General features: G+C 39.4%; 1 protein-coding gene across 8 annotated transcripts in view; it reads left to right on the top strand.

Annotated features, from left to right (window-relative positions):
- The window catches only part of NEK11 (NIMA related kinase 11), a 167,475-nt gene that overhangs the window by 43,500 nt on the left and 105,315 nt on the right, over window positions 1-18,660 (top strand). For 7 of the 8 annotated variants that reach the window (XR_004971563.1, XR_004971564.1, XM_036332643.1 and 4 more), the window contains 2 exons: window positions 5,444-5,562; window positions 18,547-18,611. Coding sequence is in view for 6 of the 8 variants with exons in the window: in XM_036332639.1 (XP_036188532.1) it covers window positions 5,444-5,562; window positions 18,547-18,611 (184 nt within the window). In the remaining 2 variants the exon portion in view is untranslated. The remainder of the gene's footprint in view (window positions 1-5,443; window positions 5,563-18,546; window positions 18,612-18,660) is intronic. The other variant, XM_036332642.1, reaches the window with a different exon arrangement.

Raw genomic sequence — 18,660 nt, 5'->3', positions numbered from 1 at the left:
CCTGGCTGGAGATCCAGACCAGAACTTGGCTGGAGATCCTGGCTAGAGATCCTGGCTAGGCTGCTGATCAACTGAACACTGTCTCCGTGTCCTTCCTTCTTCGCCGACTCCGTCTACACCTTTGGGGACCCCTGGACCCGCTGGGGTTGGACCCCGGCAATTGAGGACCTAACCATTACCTTCAGAGAGGTGTGGCCCATCAGCCCTCTGGTTTTCCCTGGCAGCTCCATCCCGGAGTGGGTAGGCCTCCTTGAATTTGCTCCATGTCAATTCTATTATGGTCTAAAGTTTATTCAGTAGGGAAGACTGTAAATAATGTGTCACATTTTTATACACATAAGTCAGTCTGTTCGTGATTTTTGTAAGTGCCAAAGTTAGTCATTTTATTTGTTCCATTTATTTTCTTTGCTTAAACTATGCAATATTTTAACCTTTTATCAAAAAAAGTTAAAAAAAATAAGGCCACTGATTTTTACTTAAAATTGTTAATGAAAAAAGTTGAAAAGCAAACAAGTTTCATTTAAAAGAAAGGAAGTAATGCACTAATATAAAGCAATTCATAAACCCAGTAGCACTTAGGCATTTGGGGTATGGCTTTAGTTGGCATATGACTTTTTATAAATATACGTATTCAAAAATAGAATCAGAATAACCCACTTCAAACGGTTTACTTTTAAAAAGACCAGTGATTTATAGATGAAAGTATTATTTCATACCACTGCTTAAGGTAAAAGTGAGTTTTACCATTTTATTCTTGTTCATGTACATTTGCCTCAGCAGGAAGAACACTTACTGTAAAATAACTTGAAAAAAACACATAACACATATACAGATGATGTATTGTAGAATTGTATACTTGAAACCTATATCATTTTATTAAGCAATGCAACCCAGTAAGTTCAATAAAAACATTAGCAACTAAACCTAGGAATGCTCATTTATATTAGCGGACATAAACATTATGGTACCGCTTGGCATTTGTTAGTAACTATTTAGGATCTGGATTTTCTGACCTTGATTTTTAAGCGCATTATATGGCTTGATGTTTCCCCCACTTTGTATGCACTCAGTTGCAGTGAACTTCCAAACTTCTAAGGAAATGTTTTCTGGTTCTACAATATAATGACAGAGGACCTTCTTTCCCTGCCCCCTCTGCCTCCATTTATTGGTGTTTTCCTAAATGTAACGCCACAGGCTTTTTAAAAGTGTCGTTATAAAATGATTCTTATTCAGTCATGACTTTCCCAAGTACACTTTTTTACCTTTGGAATTTTTCAAATTAAACCATTTTATTCAATAATTTGGATAAAACATTAAGTATGTGGCATATCTGTATTATTATCTAGCAGTGTTTTCTTTAAGTGTGGTTGGTCCATGGACCACCTGTTCCAGAGTAACTTAGGATGCTTGCTAAAAAATACATATTCCTTGCTCCTCTTTGGATTTACTTAGAGTCTCTGTTGGTGTGGCCTATGGATATGCATTTAAATAAGCCACTTGGATGATTCTTGTGCATGCTAAATTTTGAAGTCCCTTGAAAGGATGAATTCGGAGCTAATTTAAAGGAGATGTACAGTGGGAGGGGCCATTTTAAGATGTCAATTAAGTGAATTAATAAGGGGCAGCTTTTTCATTTTAAAACGAAGAATAATTTTTCAAGCTCCGTCTGAAACCATGAGATTACTTTGTCCTTTGTATTTGCTCTGAACATTGCAGTTTCGTTGTATTCAAGCTTCTGAGAAGGCTCTACTTTGGCCTTTTAAACTGGTTGAAAGTACCTCTGTTGGTGACTTAAAATTAATTTTTTTAAATCAAATCCTTTGAGGATTTAGACATTTTTAGTGGCGATCAGAGATGGAGTTTAGAGACTGTATTTGAATCGTTTTTCATGTCTTCAAGGTCCGGGCATTTCAGAGTCAATCTGATGTTGCCTAACTGGGAGGGGGATAGGGAGGAGATACCATTAATCCATCAAATGGAACATTTTGATTTACAGATTTTCAAAACCTTAGAAGTTAACATCAGGCTTTCATTGCAACTTTCAAGGGTAATATTAGTGAAGAAAAGTATTTTTTTTCTCAGTAATATTATCTCAGGGCAACATTATCAAATTAAAGTCAATATTCTTTTCATTAAAGTTTTTATAGCGATAAAAGGATTAACTATTTTTCAAAGGCAAATTAAGAAAACATAATGTGCAGATATTATAATAAGAGTTTCTCAAACTGAGGTGTGACATTTTATCAAAAACATTTGATTTTCACTTGGAAGATGGCTCAGAAAAAAAGTAATTAGTGCTTTCATAATGCTGAGTTGAAATCAGACTGCTTCACAAGAAATTGTATTTCTTTGGTATATAAAAACATAATTTGTTGTGTCTTAATCTGTGATTGACTTGATTACCTTAATTAAATCCTAAGAAAAGAATCTACAGAGTATTTATTAAAGAACATAGTAAATACAAAGCAAATAGTTTTTCTTGGAGATAAACTTGCAAAGTGAAAATTGTAGGGTAACCTGAGGAGGATAAGACCCAGCTTTCTGATAGATTTGATCTTTTGGCTTTCTTCTCATTTGAACACAACCCTTGCTTAATACTAAGAATTAGCCTGTTCCTTCTTTATATGGTTCTACCCAGAGAGCAAGGGAGAGATTATGTAGCTCCCTTTGACATTGCACTTAGAGACTTACTATTAAAGACCCTATTTTTTAATAGTATATATACATATACATATATGTATATGTATGTGTATGTGTATATGTATATGTGTATGTATATTTAGGCACAGGAAATTACACACACATTTAATAGCAATTCAGGAAGCAGACAAGCAACTTGTACTCACAACTTGAGGAGAGAGCATAAGGAGGTGATTGTCACACTAACAATAAATGTTACTCAGGACACGTGCTCTGCCAATGCAAAGGCCATTGTCACGGGAATGGCTGTACTTATATGTCTGGCCTTCCTACAGTGGGAAACACTAGGTTGAAGCAGGAAGCTTCATTGATATTTCTTTAAGGCAAGTTTTTCTTTTTCTTTTTCTTTTTATTTCTTCTTTCTTCCCTCCCTTCTTTCTTTCCTTCCCCCCTTCCTTTCTTCCTGTCTGACACTCCTCATCTGAAGCTATTCCGGACGGAGACAGCAGCATGTAGATAATTATCTTTCTGCCACTGGAGATGTTTTATTATATTTAGAGAATCTAAATGGGATATTGAAAAGAGATATTTTGTTTTATTTTTTTATTTTTAAAAAGATATATTTTTATTGTTTTCAGAGAGGAAGGGAGAGGAAGAGAGCGATAGAAACATCAGTGATGAGAGAGAATCACTGATCAGCTGCCTCCTGCATGCCCCACGGTGGGGATCAAGCCCACAGCCTGGGCATGTGCCCTGACCTGGAATCGAACAGGTACCTTCTGGTTCATAGGTCGACACTCAGCTACTGAGCCACTCCGGCCAGGCGCGCGCGCGCGCGCGCACGCGCGTGTGTGTGTGTGTGTGTGTGTGTGTGTGTGTGTGTTTGTGTGTGAGAGAGAGAGAGAGAGAGAGAGAGAGGGAGGTAGAGAGAGGGAGGAAGGTTTGCTAGAATCCCCTGGGATAGAAAAGGAAAATTGGGATTGGAAAATATATACATTTGTATCTTGCCTTTCTTCTGAAGGGTTTCACGGGATGTTATAATAATCTATTGTCAAAATTGTTCTATTCAACTTATGAAACATTATGACAGTACAGCTTGTGTGATCTAACTTTGATAAACTCTAGGATTAAAAAAAAGAGGCGATATAAAGACAGGCTTGGAGAATGGGAAGGAAACAATGGTTTTTTTTGACAAGGAGTCAAATATTCGATTCACTGTATTTGTGAATTCCGGCAAGCTTTGATCACCTTGCCCAGAAAAATTCAGTAGGAAACTGAATTTGCACAAGGGTGCAAGGTGAAGGTATGATATGCCATTTCGACTTTGCGTGCCTCGTGCAAAGGAGAGAATATGCTAGGCAAACATTTGCATGTTGCACTGAAAGGATATAAAAAATACATTGCAAATCACTGGTTCTGTTGACTTCACGTTGTTTGATTGGAAGTAATTTCCTCTTGATTGTTTAATTGCCTATAAATGCTTTTCCTTTGCACCTAACAGCTCTGTCAGGAATAGTCTGTGTGTAGCTTAATGTTTGGCTCTTATGCTCGTATGGATGTGACATATACCTCTCCCGTCTTCATGGGGCCTGTGTTGTTGACCTCCCCCAAAGACAAAACACAATCACATTTAACCCATCCTTTTCTTAAGAGGAACAGTTCTTGAATTGTCTCTAATATGTTGGTGTTTTAAGGGAAAAGGGGTCAGGTATAGGGGTTTTCTAAGAGAAACACATTTTGTGTTTTTATTTCTGTGGTGGGTGAAATACATTAAGATAAGCATAATCAGAACGGTCTTACATCGTTCTCCGCCAGGCAATTTTAGAGGTTTGTTATTTGTGATCACGATTCATTTGGGCACCAGGTATTATCCTTTTATGAGTGGTAGGACAGAGACTGACTAAATCAGGGGTCCTCAAACTTTTTAAACAGGGGGCCAGTTCACTGTCCCTCAGACCGTTGGAGGGCCGGACTATAGTTTAAAAAAAAACTATGAACAAATTCCTATGCACACTGCACATATCTTATTTTGAAGTAAAAAAAACAAAACGGGAACAAATACAATATTTGTATTTGCATGTGGCCCGCGGGCCATAGTTTGAGGACCCCTGGACTAAATGATGTGTCTGGACCCCACATAAATCAACGTTGCTGGATTGCTGAGTTTTGCTCTAGTTAAATAGAGAAAAGGAGAGCTAAGTTATTCCAAGGAACAGGTCAGTCTGGGCAGTGAAGAGAACCTATACTCCAGCAGCCAGCACTATAAGCACAATGTAAGCACCAATTTACCTTCACCAGAACAGCATTGCTTTATATTAATATCGTTAGTTTGAATTTTTGCTGTCTTTATAGTTTTAATTTGTATACATGTTAGGGTTCTATAGTTATGTAAAATTCTAAGTATAAGTAAAGTTATTCCTAGTTTTATGTGGGTACATATATAATGTTATGAAATGCATTAAAAATAAATGTTAAGGTGATATTGAGGTAATGTAATAAAAACAAAAAAACCTTTAGAACGGTTTTGTCTTTGAGTGATGTCAAAGATAAGCCATACATTTACTTAAAGCAATGAAAACAGTTTATTTAGTATCTATGGACAAGGGCAAGAGCTGAGCTCCACTCTGAAATGTGCAGAGGTGACTGGAGGAAGCAAACCTTCATCAGTGATAGTTACAGAGTTACCTTATGCCCTCACTTTCTTATAACAATAGCGACTGCTGTGTATTAAATATATTTGAGAAAGTTTGATTTTAAAATATTAACTGAAAAAAATATGATAAATTATGCTGTTTGGTTCCAGGGCCGAGACCTGGACTGTAAAATTCAGGAATATAAAGAAGCTGGAAAAACCTTCTCAGACGGTCAAGTAATAGAATGGTTTATCCAGCTGCTGCTGGGAGTTGACTACATGCATGAACGGTATGTTCTTTGTTACTGAGGGACAGGGCTTTTAAAAACAGTCATGTCTGTTTGAAATGAAATTTTGGGGGGTAGAACTGAAAGAAAGCAAGACCAAAAGGTAAATGACTATAGTTCAACATCTATAATATACTTTTTCTTGAGAAAACTGTTGAATGATTATATTAGAAGATTTACTTGAAAAGCATTTTCTTAGTTGTTGTTCTAGAAATCAAGTTGGCATTGAATACAAGACAAAATTATATTAAACACATTTCCGATATCTGATCATATCCTGTGAATTACAAGTGATTTCCAGATACCTCTAGCATGCTATGAATTTATTATACCTGCAGCAGCTTAAGCTATAAATACCCTAGGATGCTATAAATGCATTGCATGGTCGCCTTGGAATGTGTCTGTGCACATTTAGTGGAGTTTACTTCTCAAGGCAAACTAAGTAATTGAGGCAAAAGATATCGTTTGGTATTCAGACCAAAAGTCAGTTTGATGTGACGTACCTGATAAAGAAGGTCAAGGTATGTTTTATGAGTTCAGTTGTCTATAATTTGTATTTACAATCTCTGTTTCAAAAATGTATTTTAAAACTTTTAAATAAGAAGCTGTAGATGTTAAAATGTTTTACAGACCCATACAGTGGTATGAACACACTTTAAAAGATGTACATACATAGACAAATAAAAGTAGGTATTATGAGATGTCTCTGTTAGCTTTCAACTTAGGAGTGGGCAGAACATGTGGTGACACTCTTCTTGAACAAAAGTAGAAATTTATAGGGCACACCGAGGTCTGCATACCCATGGATATCAGATAATTCAAATGTGTCGCCTGTGGTTTCTGATCTCATAAAAGGTAATTGGACTATTCTGTGCTTTGCTGTGACCCTTCTGAAACACATGCTCCAGGATACAGAGAGCCACTGACTTATTGACAACCCCTTGCAATCTTTTGATTGATGTAAAACTATCCAAAGAGATAATTCTAAAGGAATATAAAATAATCTATAATAATAAAAGCGTAATATGCTAATTAGACCGAACAGCCAAATGACCTTCCGGACGTCATTCTGGACATCCTTCCTGATGAAGCCGTGGTGGTGGGGGCCAAGGCAGAGGCGGTTAGGGGCGATCAGGCAGGCAGGCGAGTGGTTAGGGATGATCAAGCAGGCAGGCAGGTGAGCAGTTTGGAGCCCGCAGTCCCAGATTGCAAGAGGGATGTCTGACTGCCGGTTTAGGCCCCATCCCTGTGGGGTCCCCAGGGGTCCCGGATTGTGCAGCCGAGAGGGTGCAGGCCAGGCTGAAGGCCCTCTGCCATGTGCACAAATTTCGTGCACCAGGCCTCTAGTCTTTTTTAAATTTTATTTTATTTTATTTTTTTAGTATTTTGAATGTTTTTTTTTATTGCTTAAAGTATTACAAAGAGTATTACATATGTCTCCTTTTTTTTCCTCCCGCCCTTGACAATCCCCTGGCCTCCCCTACCCCCCAGTGTCTTATGTCCATTGGTTTTGCTTATATGCATGCATACAAGTCCTTTGGTTGATCTCTTACCCACCCCCCTCTTGCCCTCCCACCCTCCCCGGCCTTCCTGCTGTAGTTTGACAGTCTGTTCGAGGCAGCTCTGCCTCTATATCTATTTTTGTTCATAAGTTTATAATGGTCTTTATTGTCCAGAAATGAGTGAGATCATGTGGTATTTTTCCTTCATTGACTGGCTTATTTCACTTAGCATAATGCTCTCCAGTTCCATCCATGCTGTTGCAAATGGTAAGAGCTCCTTCTTTTTTACAGCAGCATAGTATTCCATCGTGTAGATGTACCACAGTTTTCTAATCCATTCATCTACTGATGGGCACTTAGGCTGTTTCCAGATCTTAGCTATGGTGAATTGTGCTGCTATGAACATAGGGGTGCATATATCCTTTCTGATTGGTGTTTCTGGTTTCCTGGGACATATTCCTAGAAGTGGGATCACAGGGTCAAATGGGAGTTCCATTTGTAGTTTTTTGAGGAAACTCCATACTGTCTTCCATAGTGGCTGCACCAGTCTGCATTCCCACCAGCAGTGCACAAGTGTTCCTTTTTCTCCACATCCTCTCCAGCACTTGTCGTTTGTTGATTTGTTGATGATAGCCAGTCTGACAGGTGTGAGATGGTACCTCATTGTTGTTTTGATTTGCATCTCTCGGATGATTAGTGACTTTGAGCATGTTTTCATATGTCTCTTGGCTTTCTGAATGTCCTCTTTTGAAAGGTGTCTATTTAGATCCTTTGCCCATTTTTTGATTGGATTGTTTATCTTCCTTTTGTTAAGTTGTATGAGTTCCCTATAAATTTTGGAGATTAGGCCCTTATCAGATATGACATTGGCAAATATGTTTTCCCACGCAGTGGGTTTTCTTATTGTTTTGTTGATGGTTTCTTTTGCTGTGCAGAAGCTTTTTATTTTGATGTAGTCCCATTTGTTTATTTTCTCTTTAGTTTCCAATGCCCTAGGAGCTGTATAGGTGAAGAAATTGCTTCGGCATATGTCTGAGATTTTGTTGCCTTTGGATTCTTCTAGTATTTGTATGGTTTCCCGTCGTATATTTAAGTCCTTTATCCATTTTGAGTTTATTTTTGTGTATGGTATAAGTTGGTGGTCTAGTTTCATTTTCTTGCATGTATCTGTCCAATTTTCCCAACACCATTTATTGAAGAGACTATCTTGACTCCATTGTATGTTCTTGCCTCCTTTGTCAAATATTAATTGAGCGTATTGGTTGGGGCTGATTTCTGGGCTCTCTATTCTATTCCATTGATCTATATGTCTGTTCTTGTGCCAGTACCAGGCAGTTTTGAGAACAGTGGCTTTGTAATACATCTTGATATCTGGTATTGAGATCCCACCTACTTTGTTCTTTCTCAGGATCGCTGCAGCTATTCGGGGTCGTTTTTTATTCCAGATGAATTTTTGGAGAGTACGTTCTAGGTCTGTGAAATATGCCATTGGTATTTTAATGGGAAGTGCATTGAATTTATAGATTGCTTTGGGCAGTATGGACATTTTAATGATGTTGATTCCACCAATCCAAGAACATGGTATGTTCTTCCATCTCTTTATGTCTTCCTCTATCTCTTTTTTCAACGTCCTGTAGTTTTCTGAGAAGAGGTCTTTTACCTCTTTAGTTAAGTTTATTCCTAGGTAGCTTATTTTTTTTGGTGCGATGGTAAATGGGATTGCTTTTTTAGTCTCTCTTTCTGCACATTCACTATTGGTGTATAGAAATGCCATAGATTTCTTGGCGTTAATTTTGTATCCTGCTACATTGCCGAATTCTTTTATTAAGCCTAATAGTTTATTGATGGAGTCTTTAGGGTTTTTTAAGTATAATATCATGTCATCTGCAAATAAGGACAGTTTTACTTCTTCTTTTCCAATTTGGATGCCTTTTATTTCTTCTTCTTGTCTAATTGCAATGGCTAATACTTCCAGTACTATGTCGAACAGGAGTGGTGAGAATGGGCATCCCTGTCTTGTTCCTGTTCTTAGGGGAAATGGTTTTAGTTTTTGTCCATTGAGTATGATGTTGGCTGTGGGTTTGTCATATATGGCTTTTTTTATGTTGAGGTATGATCCTTCAATTCCCACCTTGCTGAGAGTTTTTATCAAAAATGGGTGTTGAATTTTGTCAAACGCTTTTTCTGCATCAATTGATATGACTATGTGGTTTTTTTCTTTCAATTTGTTTATGTGATGTATCACGTTTATTGATTTGTGGATATTGTACCATCCTTGCATCCCTGGGATAAATCCTACTTGGTCGTGGTGTATGATCTTTCTGATGTACTGCTGGATCCGATTTGCTAAGATTTTGTTGAGGATTTCGGCATCTATGTTCATGAGGGATATTGGCCTGTAATTCTCTTTCATTGTGTTGTCTTTACCTGGTTTTGGTATTAGGGTGATGCTGGCTTCATAGAATGAGCTTGGAAGTGTTCCTTCCTCTTGAATTTTTTGTAGTAGTCTGAGGAGGATAGGTTTTAGTTCTTCCTTGAATGTTTGGTAAAACTCCCCTGTGAAGCCATCTGGCCCTGGGCTTTTGTTTGCTGGAAGCTTTTTGATGACTGCTTCAATTTCTTCCATAGTTATTGGCCTATTGAGATTTTTAGATTCTTCCTGATTGAGCTTTGGAATGTTGTATTTTTCTAGGAATATGTCCATTTCCTCCAGGTTGTCAAGTTTGTTGGAGTAGAGTTGTCCATAGTATTTTTTAACAATCATTTGTATTTCTGTGGGATCTGTTGTTATTTCGCCTCTATCATTTCTGATTTCGTTGATTTGGGTCCTTTCTCTTTGCTTCTTGGTGAGCCTGGCTAGAGGTCTGTCAATCTTGTTTATCCTTTCAAAGAACCAGCTCTTGGTTTCATTGATTTTCTGAATTGTTTTTTTGGTCTCTATGTCATTTATTTCTGCTCTAATCTTTATTATCTCCTTCCTTCTGCTCACTCTGGGCTTTTCTTGTTGCTCTCTTTCTAATTCTTTGAGCTGTAGATTTAGATGATTTACTACCATTTTTTCTTGTTTGTTGAGATAGGCCTGTAGAGCTATAAACTTCCCTCTCAGGACTGCTTTCATTGCGTCCCAAAGGTTTTGGATTGTTGTGTTTTCATTGTCATTAGTTTCCAGGATGTTTTTAATTTCTTCTTTGATCTCATTGGTAACCCAATCAATATTTAATAACGTGCTATTCAGCTTCCAAGTGTTTGAATATTTTGAGTTGTTTTTATTGTAGTTTATTTCTAATATTATGGCCTTGTGGTCTGAGAAGATGCTTGGTATGATTTCAATCTTCTTGAATTTGGGGAGACTTTGTTTGTGACCCAATATGTGGTCTATTTTTGAAGATGTCCCATGAGCACTTGAGAAGAACGTATATTTTGTGGCTTTGGGGTGAAGTGTTCTGAAGATGTCAATTAAGTCCATCTGATCTAGTGAGTCATTTAGGATTGCTGTTTCTTTGCTGAGTTTTTGTCTAGCGGATTTATCCAGTGATGCCAGTGGTGTATTTAAGTCCCCTACTATGATTGTATTATTGTTAATCTCTCCCTGATATCTTCCAAGAGTTTTCTTATGTATGTGGGTGCTCCTGCATTGGGTGCATATATGTTTATCAGGGTTATATCCTCTTGTTGTATTGATCCCTTTAGTATTATGAAGTGGCCTTCCTTATCTCTTGTTATGGCCTTCACTTTGAGGTCTATTTTGTCTAATATAAGTATTGCTACCCCAGCTTTTTTTTCATTTCCATTTGCCTGAAAGATATTTTTCCATCCCTTCACTTTCAGTCTGTATGAGTCTCTTCTGATGAGGTGGGTCTCTTGTAGACAGCAAATATATGGGTCATGTTTTTTTATCCATTCAGCCACTCGATGTCTTTTGATTGGACCATTTAGTCCATTTATGTTTAAAGTTATTATTGAAAGGTACTTGTTTGTAGCCATTTCTATTTTTTTTTGTGTGTGTGTGTGTGGCTGTTTTCTTTCTGGGCTTTGTAGTTCTTCTTTTTACACCAGTCCCTTTAGCATTTCTTGCATTGCTGGCTTGGTGGTGATAAACTCCCTTAGCCTTTTTTGTCTGTGAAGCTTCTTATTTCCCCTTCAATTTTGAATGATAGCCTTGCTGGATAGAGTATTCTTGGATTCAGTCCTTTGCTTTGCATCACTTTGTAAATTTCTGTCCATTCTTTTCTGGCCTGATGTGTTTCTGTTGAGAAATCATTTGATAATCTGATGGGGGATCCTTTGTAGGTAATTCTCTGTTTCTCTCTTGCAGCCTTTAAGATTCTGTCTTTGTCTTGTACATTTGCCATCGTTATTATGACATGTCTTGGTGTGGGTCTTTTGGGGTTCATCTTGCCTGGGACTCTCTGTACTTGTGTAACTTTTTTCTTCCCCATATCAGGGAAGTTTTCTGACATTTCTTCAAATAGATTTTCTAATCCTTGCTGCTCTTCTTGTCCTTCTTGCAGCTCTATTATGCGTATGTTACTTCGTTTCATGTTGTCCCGAAGCTCCCTTAGGCTCTCCTCCTGCTTTTTAATTTTTTTCTCCAGTTGCTGTTCAGATTGAGCTTGTTTCTCTGCCTTATCTTCTAATTCACTAATTCGGTCCTCTGCTTCTTCTAGTCTGCTGTTGAAACTTTCCATGGTGTTTTTGATTGTAGCTATATCACTTTTCATTTCTTCCTGATTCTTGCATAGGTTGTTGATTTTCTCATCCATCCGGTGAATGAATTGTACAACCATTATTCTGAATTCTTTTTCTGTCATGTTGCATGCTTCAACTTCATTAATGTCCTTTCTTGGTGACTCCTCATTGTCTTTCCTCTGGGTGTTGTTCGTCTCTTCATTCTGATTATCTCCTGATGGTTCAAACGTCGAGTTGCGTGGGCCTGGGCCGTGTGCAGTGGGAGCCTCCCACCACCCTAGTGTCACTGAAGGCTCTGACACTAAGATGTGTGGTTGTTGTGGGTTGGTGGAAACCAGGCTCACTCAGAGTCAGTGTTGTCAGTGCTCAATGTGGCCTCGTACGCGCCCTTAGAATCAGGGATCCTGTCTGCACCGTGCTGAAACAGAGACCCCCCTGAAGCGTGTTGAAAACCAGAGCCCCCTAGCGTGTGCCAGGAGTCAGAGTTCCCCAGAATCCAGTATCAGAGTCTCTGTTGCTTCGCGCGACCTTGCCTTGAGAATCAGGGTCCCTGTGTGCCCTTGCACCAGGAATTGGAGTCACTGGCTCTTAGTATGAATGCACAGGAAATCAGGATCTCGCGCAGGTGATAAGAAACACAGTCAAGTCACTGGTGCTTGGTGCTGCCTCCTGCCCAGAGAATCAGGGTCCCTGGGCCTGTGACACGGACAATTCCGGTGTTCGCATTGCTCCCAGCCCAGGCTCTGCTGGCATTTTGCTCGTCCGAGGTTCCCCATTGCTCCCCAGGGCTAGAACCGGCAGTGCGTAGGATCAGTTCCTGGGGTTCCCGCGCATCTCCATCCCAGGACTCCTGAACCGGCCCTAGCGGGATCAGTTCCAAGGTGCTCGCGCACTTCCAGGCTAAAGTTCCTGGAGCACTGAGCCCAGGCAAGGGGTGGGTCTATCAGTTAGTTATCTCTGGCGCTGCCCGCAAGCCTGCGGGAAGGGGGGATGGGCTCTGTTACTCAAGGATCTCCGCGGGATTTGAACTTGTGTCCTCAGGTCTGTCCTGTGTCACAGGTCTCTGTCCCCAGTGGCTGCAGGGTCCTGGTATGCGTCTGAGATCAGACTGGGTGGTGCTGAGGCCAGGATCCTAGTCTCAAGCAGCTCTTTTTCCCAAGATGGTGTGGCCGCCTTGCCTGTGCTGGCCGCCCAGGAGTGTCCGCGCAGGGAGCGGGACTCCGCCGCCTAAGACTGCCCGGTTTAGCAGCCCCTTAGAAGACCTGCAGAATCTAACTGTCCCTAGCTCATACACACACACCACACGCGTCCACACACTCCTCTATCACTTCCTTGCGCTCTCACACTCTCTCCCTCCCTACCTTCCTGCTGGTCGCCATTTTGGAAGTCCCCAGGCCTCTAGTTTTTTAATAAACTACTCAAAGCTGCTTAATGTAGGACATTCATGTACATACATACAGTTGATATTGTAGTATTTATTTTCTTTATTATTCCATGGCATATTTATTAGCTTATACATAAGGAAAACAACGCATATAAAGATGCTACCTTTGCTATTTTGTGTGCAAAATATAAAACTAAAATCTGGTAGCCTGGCCGGTGTGGCCCAGGTGTTCAATTCCTGGTAAAGGGCACGTACCTGGGTTGCAGGTTCAATCCCAGGCCCAGGTTTGGGCACATTTGGGAGGTAACCAATCAATGTGTCTCTCTCCCATTGACCTACCTTCCTTCCTTCCTTCCTTCCTTCCTTCCTTCCTTCCTTCCTTCCTTCCTTCCTCCCTCCCTCCCTCCCTCCCTCCCTCCCTCCCTCCCTCCCTCCCTTCCTTTCTCTCTCTCTCTCTCTCTCTCTCTCTCTCTCTCTCTCTCTCTCTCTTCCTCTTCCTCCCTCCCCAAAGCTCTCTCTAAAAATCAATGGAAAAAATATCCTCGGGAGAGGATTAACAAAAACAAAACCCCCCCCAAAAAAATCCTGAAGTCTGCTTCATTTAGGAACCCAAATATTTTGATATATTTGGTTCTACTTAGTACTAGTTAAAATAAAGAAGTTTAAAATAATCCTTAAGAGAGAGGATTTAATTTTTTTTCAAATCCTTCAACATTCCAAGAAAGTCATTCAATGAAGCTTAAATATTTGGATATTTATGAATCTGAAATACCATCCTTTGATTCAGATTACAAATGATGGTGCTTCTTACTCATTATATTATTATAACCAATTGTAAAGTTTTTATATATAAATAAGAAATTTTCAATCTTTATTTATTAAATAATGATACATTAAAAATAATGCCTAACTTCAGATTGCTGTTAGTAAACTAGCAGAGATAAAACATGGACCCAAATAACTCTAAACTGTGTGTCATTGTGCAAATACAGGATTGAGAATCTCTACCATGTATGTTATGGTCCTGGGTAAGCTACTTAACCTCTCTGAGCCTTTGTTTCCTCAACTATAAAATAGGGATAATAATGGGATGCTCTCTGCTTGTTTATAGGGCTTTAGGGAATATGCATTGAGATACTATACATGTAAAAGTTTTCAAACTGTTAAGCCCCATGTAATGTTGTTGTTTGTGGTTGTAATTCAGTGTAGAAGTGAGGGCATAGCCACCAGAAGGGCTGAAAAAACAACAACAACTCTTGACAATAACAAGTGTTGGCAAGGATTTGGAGCTACTGGAACTCTCTTACATTGCTGCTAGGGTGTAAACACTTTGGAAAAATGTTTAATAATAACTCCAAAGCTAAACATTCAAATACCTTGTGACCCAGTAATTCTCTTCCTCAGAAAGAAAATGAGTACCTGTGTCCAACAAAAGACATGTACAAAAATGTGCATAGAAAGCTTATTTGTAATAGCCCAAACACTAAGAAATGTCATTTACAGCAAATGGTTAAATAACTTTTGGTATTTTCAAACAATGGAATTTTACTGTGGAATAAAAACAGAATACACAGCCCTGGCTTGGTAGCTCAGTTGGTTAGAGTGTTGTCCCAATATGCCAAGGTTGCAGGTTTGATCTCTGGTCAAGACACATATAAGAATCAACCAATGAATGCATAAATAAGTAGAACAACAAATTAGTGAGCTCGCTGTCTCTCTCTCTCACTCTCTCTCTCTCCTTTTCTCTCTCTCTAAAATCAACAAATTAAAAAAATTGCTTTTAAAAGTTGATGTAATTCTAAAAACAAAAACAAAAACAAGAAAAACAGAATACACAATTGATATAAATCTGAGACACATGATGTTGGGTGAAAGCAGCAGATGCAAAATAGTGTAAACATATGATTCCGTTTGCAGACCAGAAACTCCCCTTATTCTCAGGCCTGTAGACTCAGGCTGAATTACACCACCCACTTTCTTGGGTCTCCAGCTTGCCGATCTCGGACCTTCTCAGCCTCCATAATTGTGTGAGCCAGTTCCTCATGATAAATCTGTCTCTATCTCTGTCTCTGTCTATCTCTCTATCTCTAGCTGTAGCTCTATCTATCTCTTATATGTCTGTTTTTTTGGAGACCCCTAATACAGAGGAGGCCCTCTGTAGCAGCAGAGGAGATGAAGAAGACCCTAGAAAAACTAAGAATGATGGTACAGAAGAAATGAAGATATTTTTTCTGACTCCTTTGGAGAATTCTTGTACTTATTATAATTTGATTTATTTATACATTAATAATATTCTAAATCCATACACTCATAAATAATAATGTTGAAACTGTGAATATTCACAGTTCATTAAAAGCTGTCTTGAAGAAAGTAACACAAACTCCTTCCTCCCCGTGGGCTTGAAACTCTGGTGCACAGACAGCTCTAAGTTTCCTTAAAGGTGTTTATGTTCTGAGGCTCATTACTGACTCCCCCAGGATTCCTGGGCTGGTCCAGTATTTGAGGGACTTTAGAACCTTGGATAAAACTAGAACCCTCTTCTCTCTGAAAGTGCAGTCCTATAATAGCCTTTTCCCTCTTTTGTCCAATAAGTTGTCTAATCTGAAACATCATCTTTTCTGGATGCCACAGCAGAATTGGGCAAAAGGGAACTACCTGGGGACAGAGACAATGTCTTGTTCATCTTTTTTCTTTTTTTGCCCCCAGTGCTAACACAGAAACCACAAAACAAAGCAAACAAACAACGCCCCCCCCCCCCCCCAAATAATTTCTGTTGAAGTTCAGTTAGCCTAGATTTTAAAAAAATGGACAACAGCCTTTATGCAGAAAGCCCATTTTCTGGTGACATTGTGGATTCCTGATCTGGGTGCTTTCACAGGGGAGCAGAAACCAGGACCAAGACACCTTTCCGGAGGTGACTAGCATCCCACACATCTCCCAGCCAGTTCTGTGTTGGAATGGCTAAATATTCCCGGAAAGGTGGCATGAGGAGGTTATTTTTAATGTAGTGAGACTCCCAGGGAAAAGACCTACTTGTGAATCCAGATCAGGAAATATGTCAGAAGGTGGAGGTCTGCTACCTTAGGTTTGAAGATGGAAAAGCTAAGGAAGTTGTGGTGTCGTGTTACTGGAGATTCCTGCTTTTGCCTGGTACCCATTTCTTGAGGATGTTCTCAGGACACTTTTTTCTAAGAGACTCCACCCCAGTGCCAGGTATAGGCAACTCTTGCTGTGTTGGCAATAGCTACGTTGGAGGAGGACCCGACTCTACCCCTGACTTACATCACAGAGGGCTCCTCCTGGTCATGGGAGCCACAGCAACAATGAGGAAGCCAGACAGGTGCCTCAGAATCTAGGACGAAGGCCAAGTGGCAGAGACAAGCCAGGCAGCTGCCCGAGCCAGGCATCACCCAGGAGTCCTTGTTTGTGCCAGCATCTTTGACAAGGAGAGTTTGAGATCCACCCTGAGACTCCACAACCTAAAGGACAGACTTTTAGAGAAGGGAGCAATGTGTCACAAACTGTTAAGGGCTTCAGGAGAGATGAAGGGTACATTGTTCATACCTTCTCCACAGCCCTACCTCGGGTTGGGGCCCTGAGAAACACCTGCTCTATCTCCACAGACTGTTCTTTACTCTGCTGTGGTTCTGAAGGCGAGAGGGTGTAGAAAATGTCCTGGTAGAGGAGACGGAAGCAGGAGCTCTACCATGTGTCTGAACACAGGTTCCATCTGACCTTAACCAGGTCACACTTAATTCTCTTGGGCATCATGAGAGGGACCCACCACTTCCATAGAAATGGCGTGGGACATCGTCGATAATGGATAGAGAGCTACTTTGAACTTTTTAGAAGGTAGATGTTCTCTAAGTTGCCTATATTACTTGTCGCCTTGTTATTTCTTAGATTTGATTTTTATATGCTTCAAAGGAAAGGATATTAACCACGTAGATGATAAGACTTCCTTGCTGGAACTATTTTTGCTTTCTGTAACCACAAAGTCAATAAAAGAGACTTTAAAAAAATTCACCAAAATATTTTGATAGCTGGTCTGTTGCATAGAATTTTTTATTCTATCACCATGGCACCAGCCAATTCTCATAACTGCTTCCTAACATATTGTGTGCCTTTTTCTTTAAAACATCTAGTACTGAATAATATATTCACACACACATGAGGGCTGTTAATGTATTATTATCTGTAACTCATCTTCTATTGTCTGGCCGAGGAGTCTTCAGTAAGTTTCTCTTGCATGTATTACTTATTCCCATTGTATAGTAGCTGGGTTCCTGGTAGGCTCCCTATATCACTATTCCAAAATCTAAACCCTTAGACTGTTTGACTCCTTGGGTACTTGTAGCTGTAAGAGACCAGTATCCTCTCCTTAGATCTAGAATCAGCAGCTGCAGGGACCAAGTGAATCAATTTAAGATGCTTTTAATTGCAAGTAACAGAAGCAGCTTAAAAAATAGATTATATATAACAGCCTATAAAGCTTTGTGATAATTAGTCTAAAACTGAATGTATGATTACTGGATATAATACTATGTAGATCATGCTACCAAATCACAGTAGCATCTGGCCTGTTGAAGTAGTTGAAACCATCTCATTTTTTCCCCAATTACACGTTCTCCTGACTTGAAGCCCGTTTTTTAAAAACTCTGTTTCCTTAGGGAAATAACAAATTGTTGTGGCTTTGTTGCTTTTAAACATTTAAATATATATCTTTGGGAATGTATATTTATGTGTGAATTACTTCACATACACCCATATATATTTTTAATTTTTTATTTATTGATGAGAGAGAGAGAGAAAGGCAGAGAGAGAGAAAGGCAGAGAGAGAGAGAGGTTGAGAAAGAGAGAGATTCATTTGTTGTTCTACTTATTTATGCATTCATTCGTTGATTCTTATATGTGCCTTCATCCTAAATTGAACCTGCAACCTTGGTATATTGGGACGATGCTCTAACCAACTGAGCTAGCCTGCCAGGGCCACCCAGATATATTATGTGTAGTAAGATTTTAAAATTTTACATTTTGCATGAAATTGTATATCCTTTTTATTCTTTATTGATTAAGTTATTACATGTGTGTCCTTATCCCCCCCCCCCCCCGTTGTCTCCCTCCCCCCCCACTCATGCCCTCACCCCCCTGGTGTCTGTGTCCATTGGTTAGGCCTATATGCATGCATACAAGTCCTTTGGTTGATCTCTCCCCCTTACCCCCACCCTCCCCTACCTTCCCTCTGAGGTTTGATGGTCTGATCAATGCTTCTCTGTCTCTGGATCTGTTTTTGTTCATTAGTTTATGTTGTTCATTATAATTCCACAAATGAGTGAGATCATGTGATATTTAACTTTCTCTGACTGGCTTATTTAGCTCAGCATAATGTATATCCTTTTTAACCTTTTCTAGGAGGATACTTCATCGAGACTTAAAATCGAAAAATATATTTCTGAAAAATAATCTACTTAAAATTGGTAAGATTTTTAAAAGTATGTATTCTGGAAACATGGAAAGTATTCTATT

This window comes from Myotis myotis, unplaced genomic scaffold, assembly GCF_014108235.1.
Source record: "Myotis myotis isolate mMyoMyo1 unplaced genomic scaffold, mMyoMyo1.p scaffold_m19_p_13, whole genome shotgun sequence".
Lineage (NCBI taxonomy): Eukaryota > Metazoa > Chordata > Mammalia > Chiroptera > Vespertilionidae > Myotis > Myotis myotis.
Note: the sequence above shows the minus strand (reverse complement) of the source record. Positions and strands in the feature narration are given on the sequence as shown.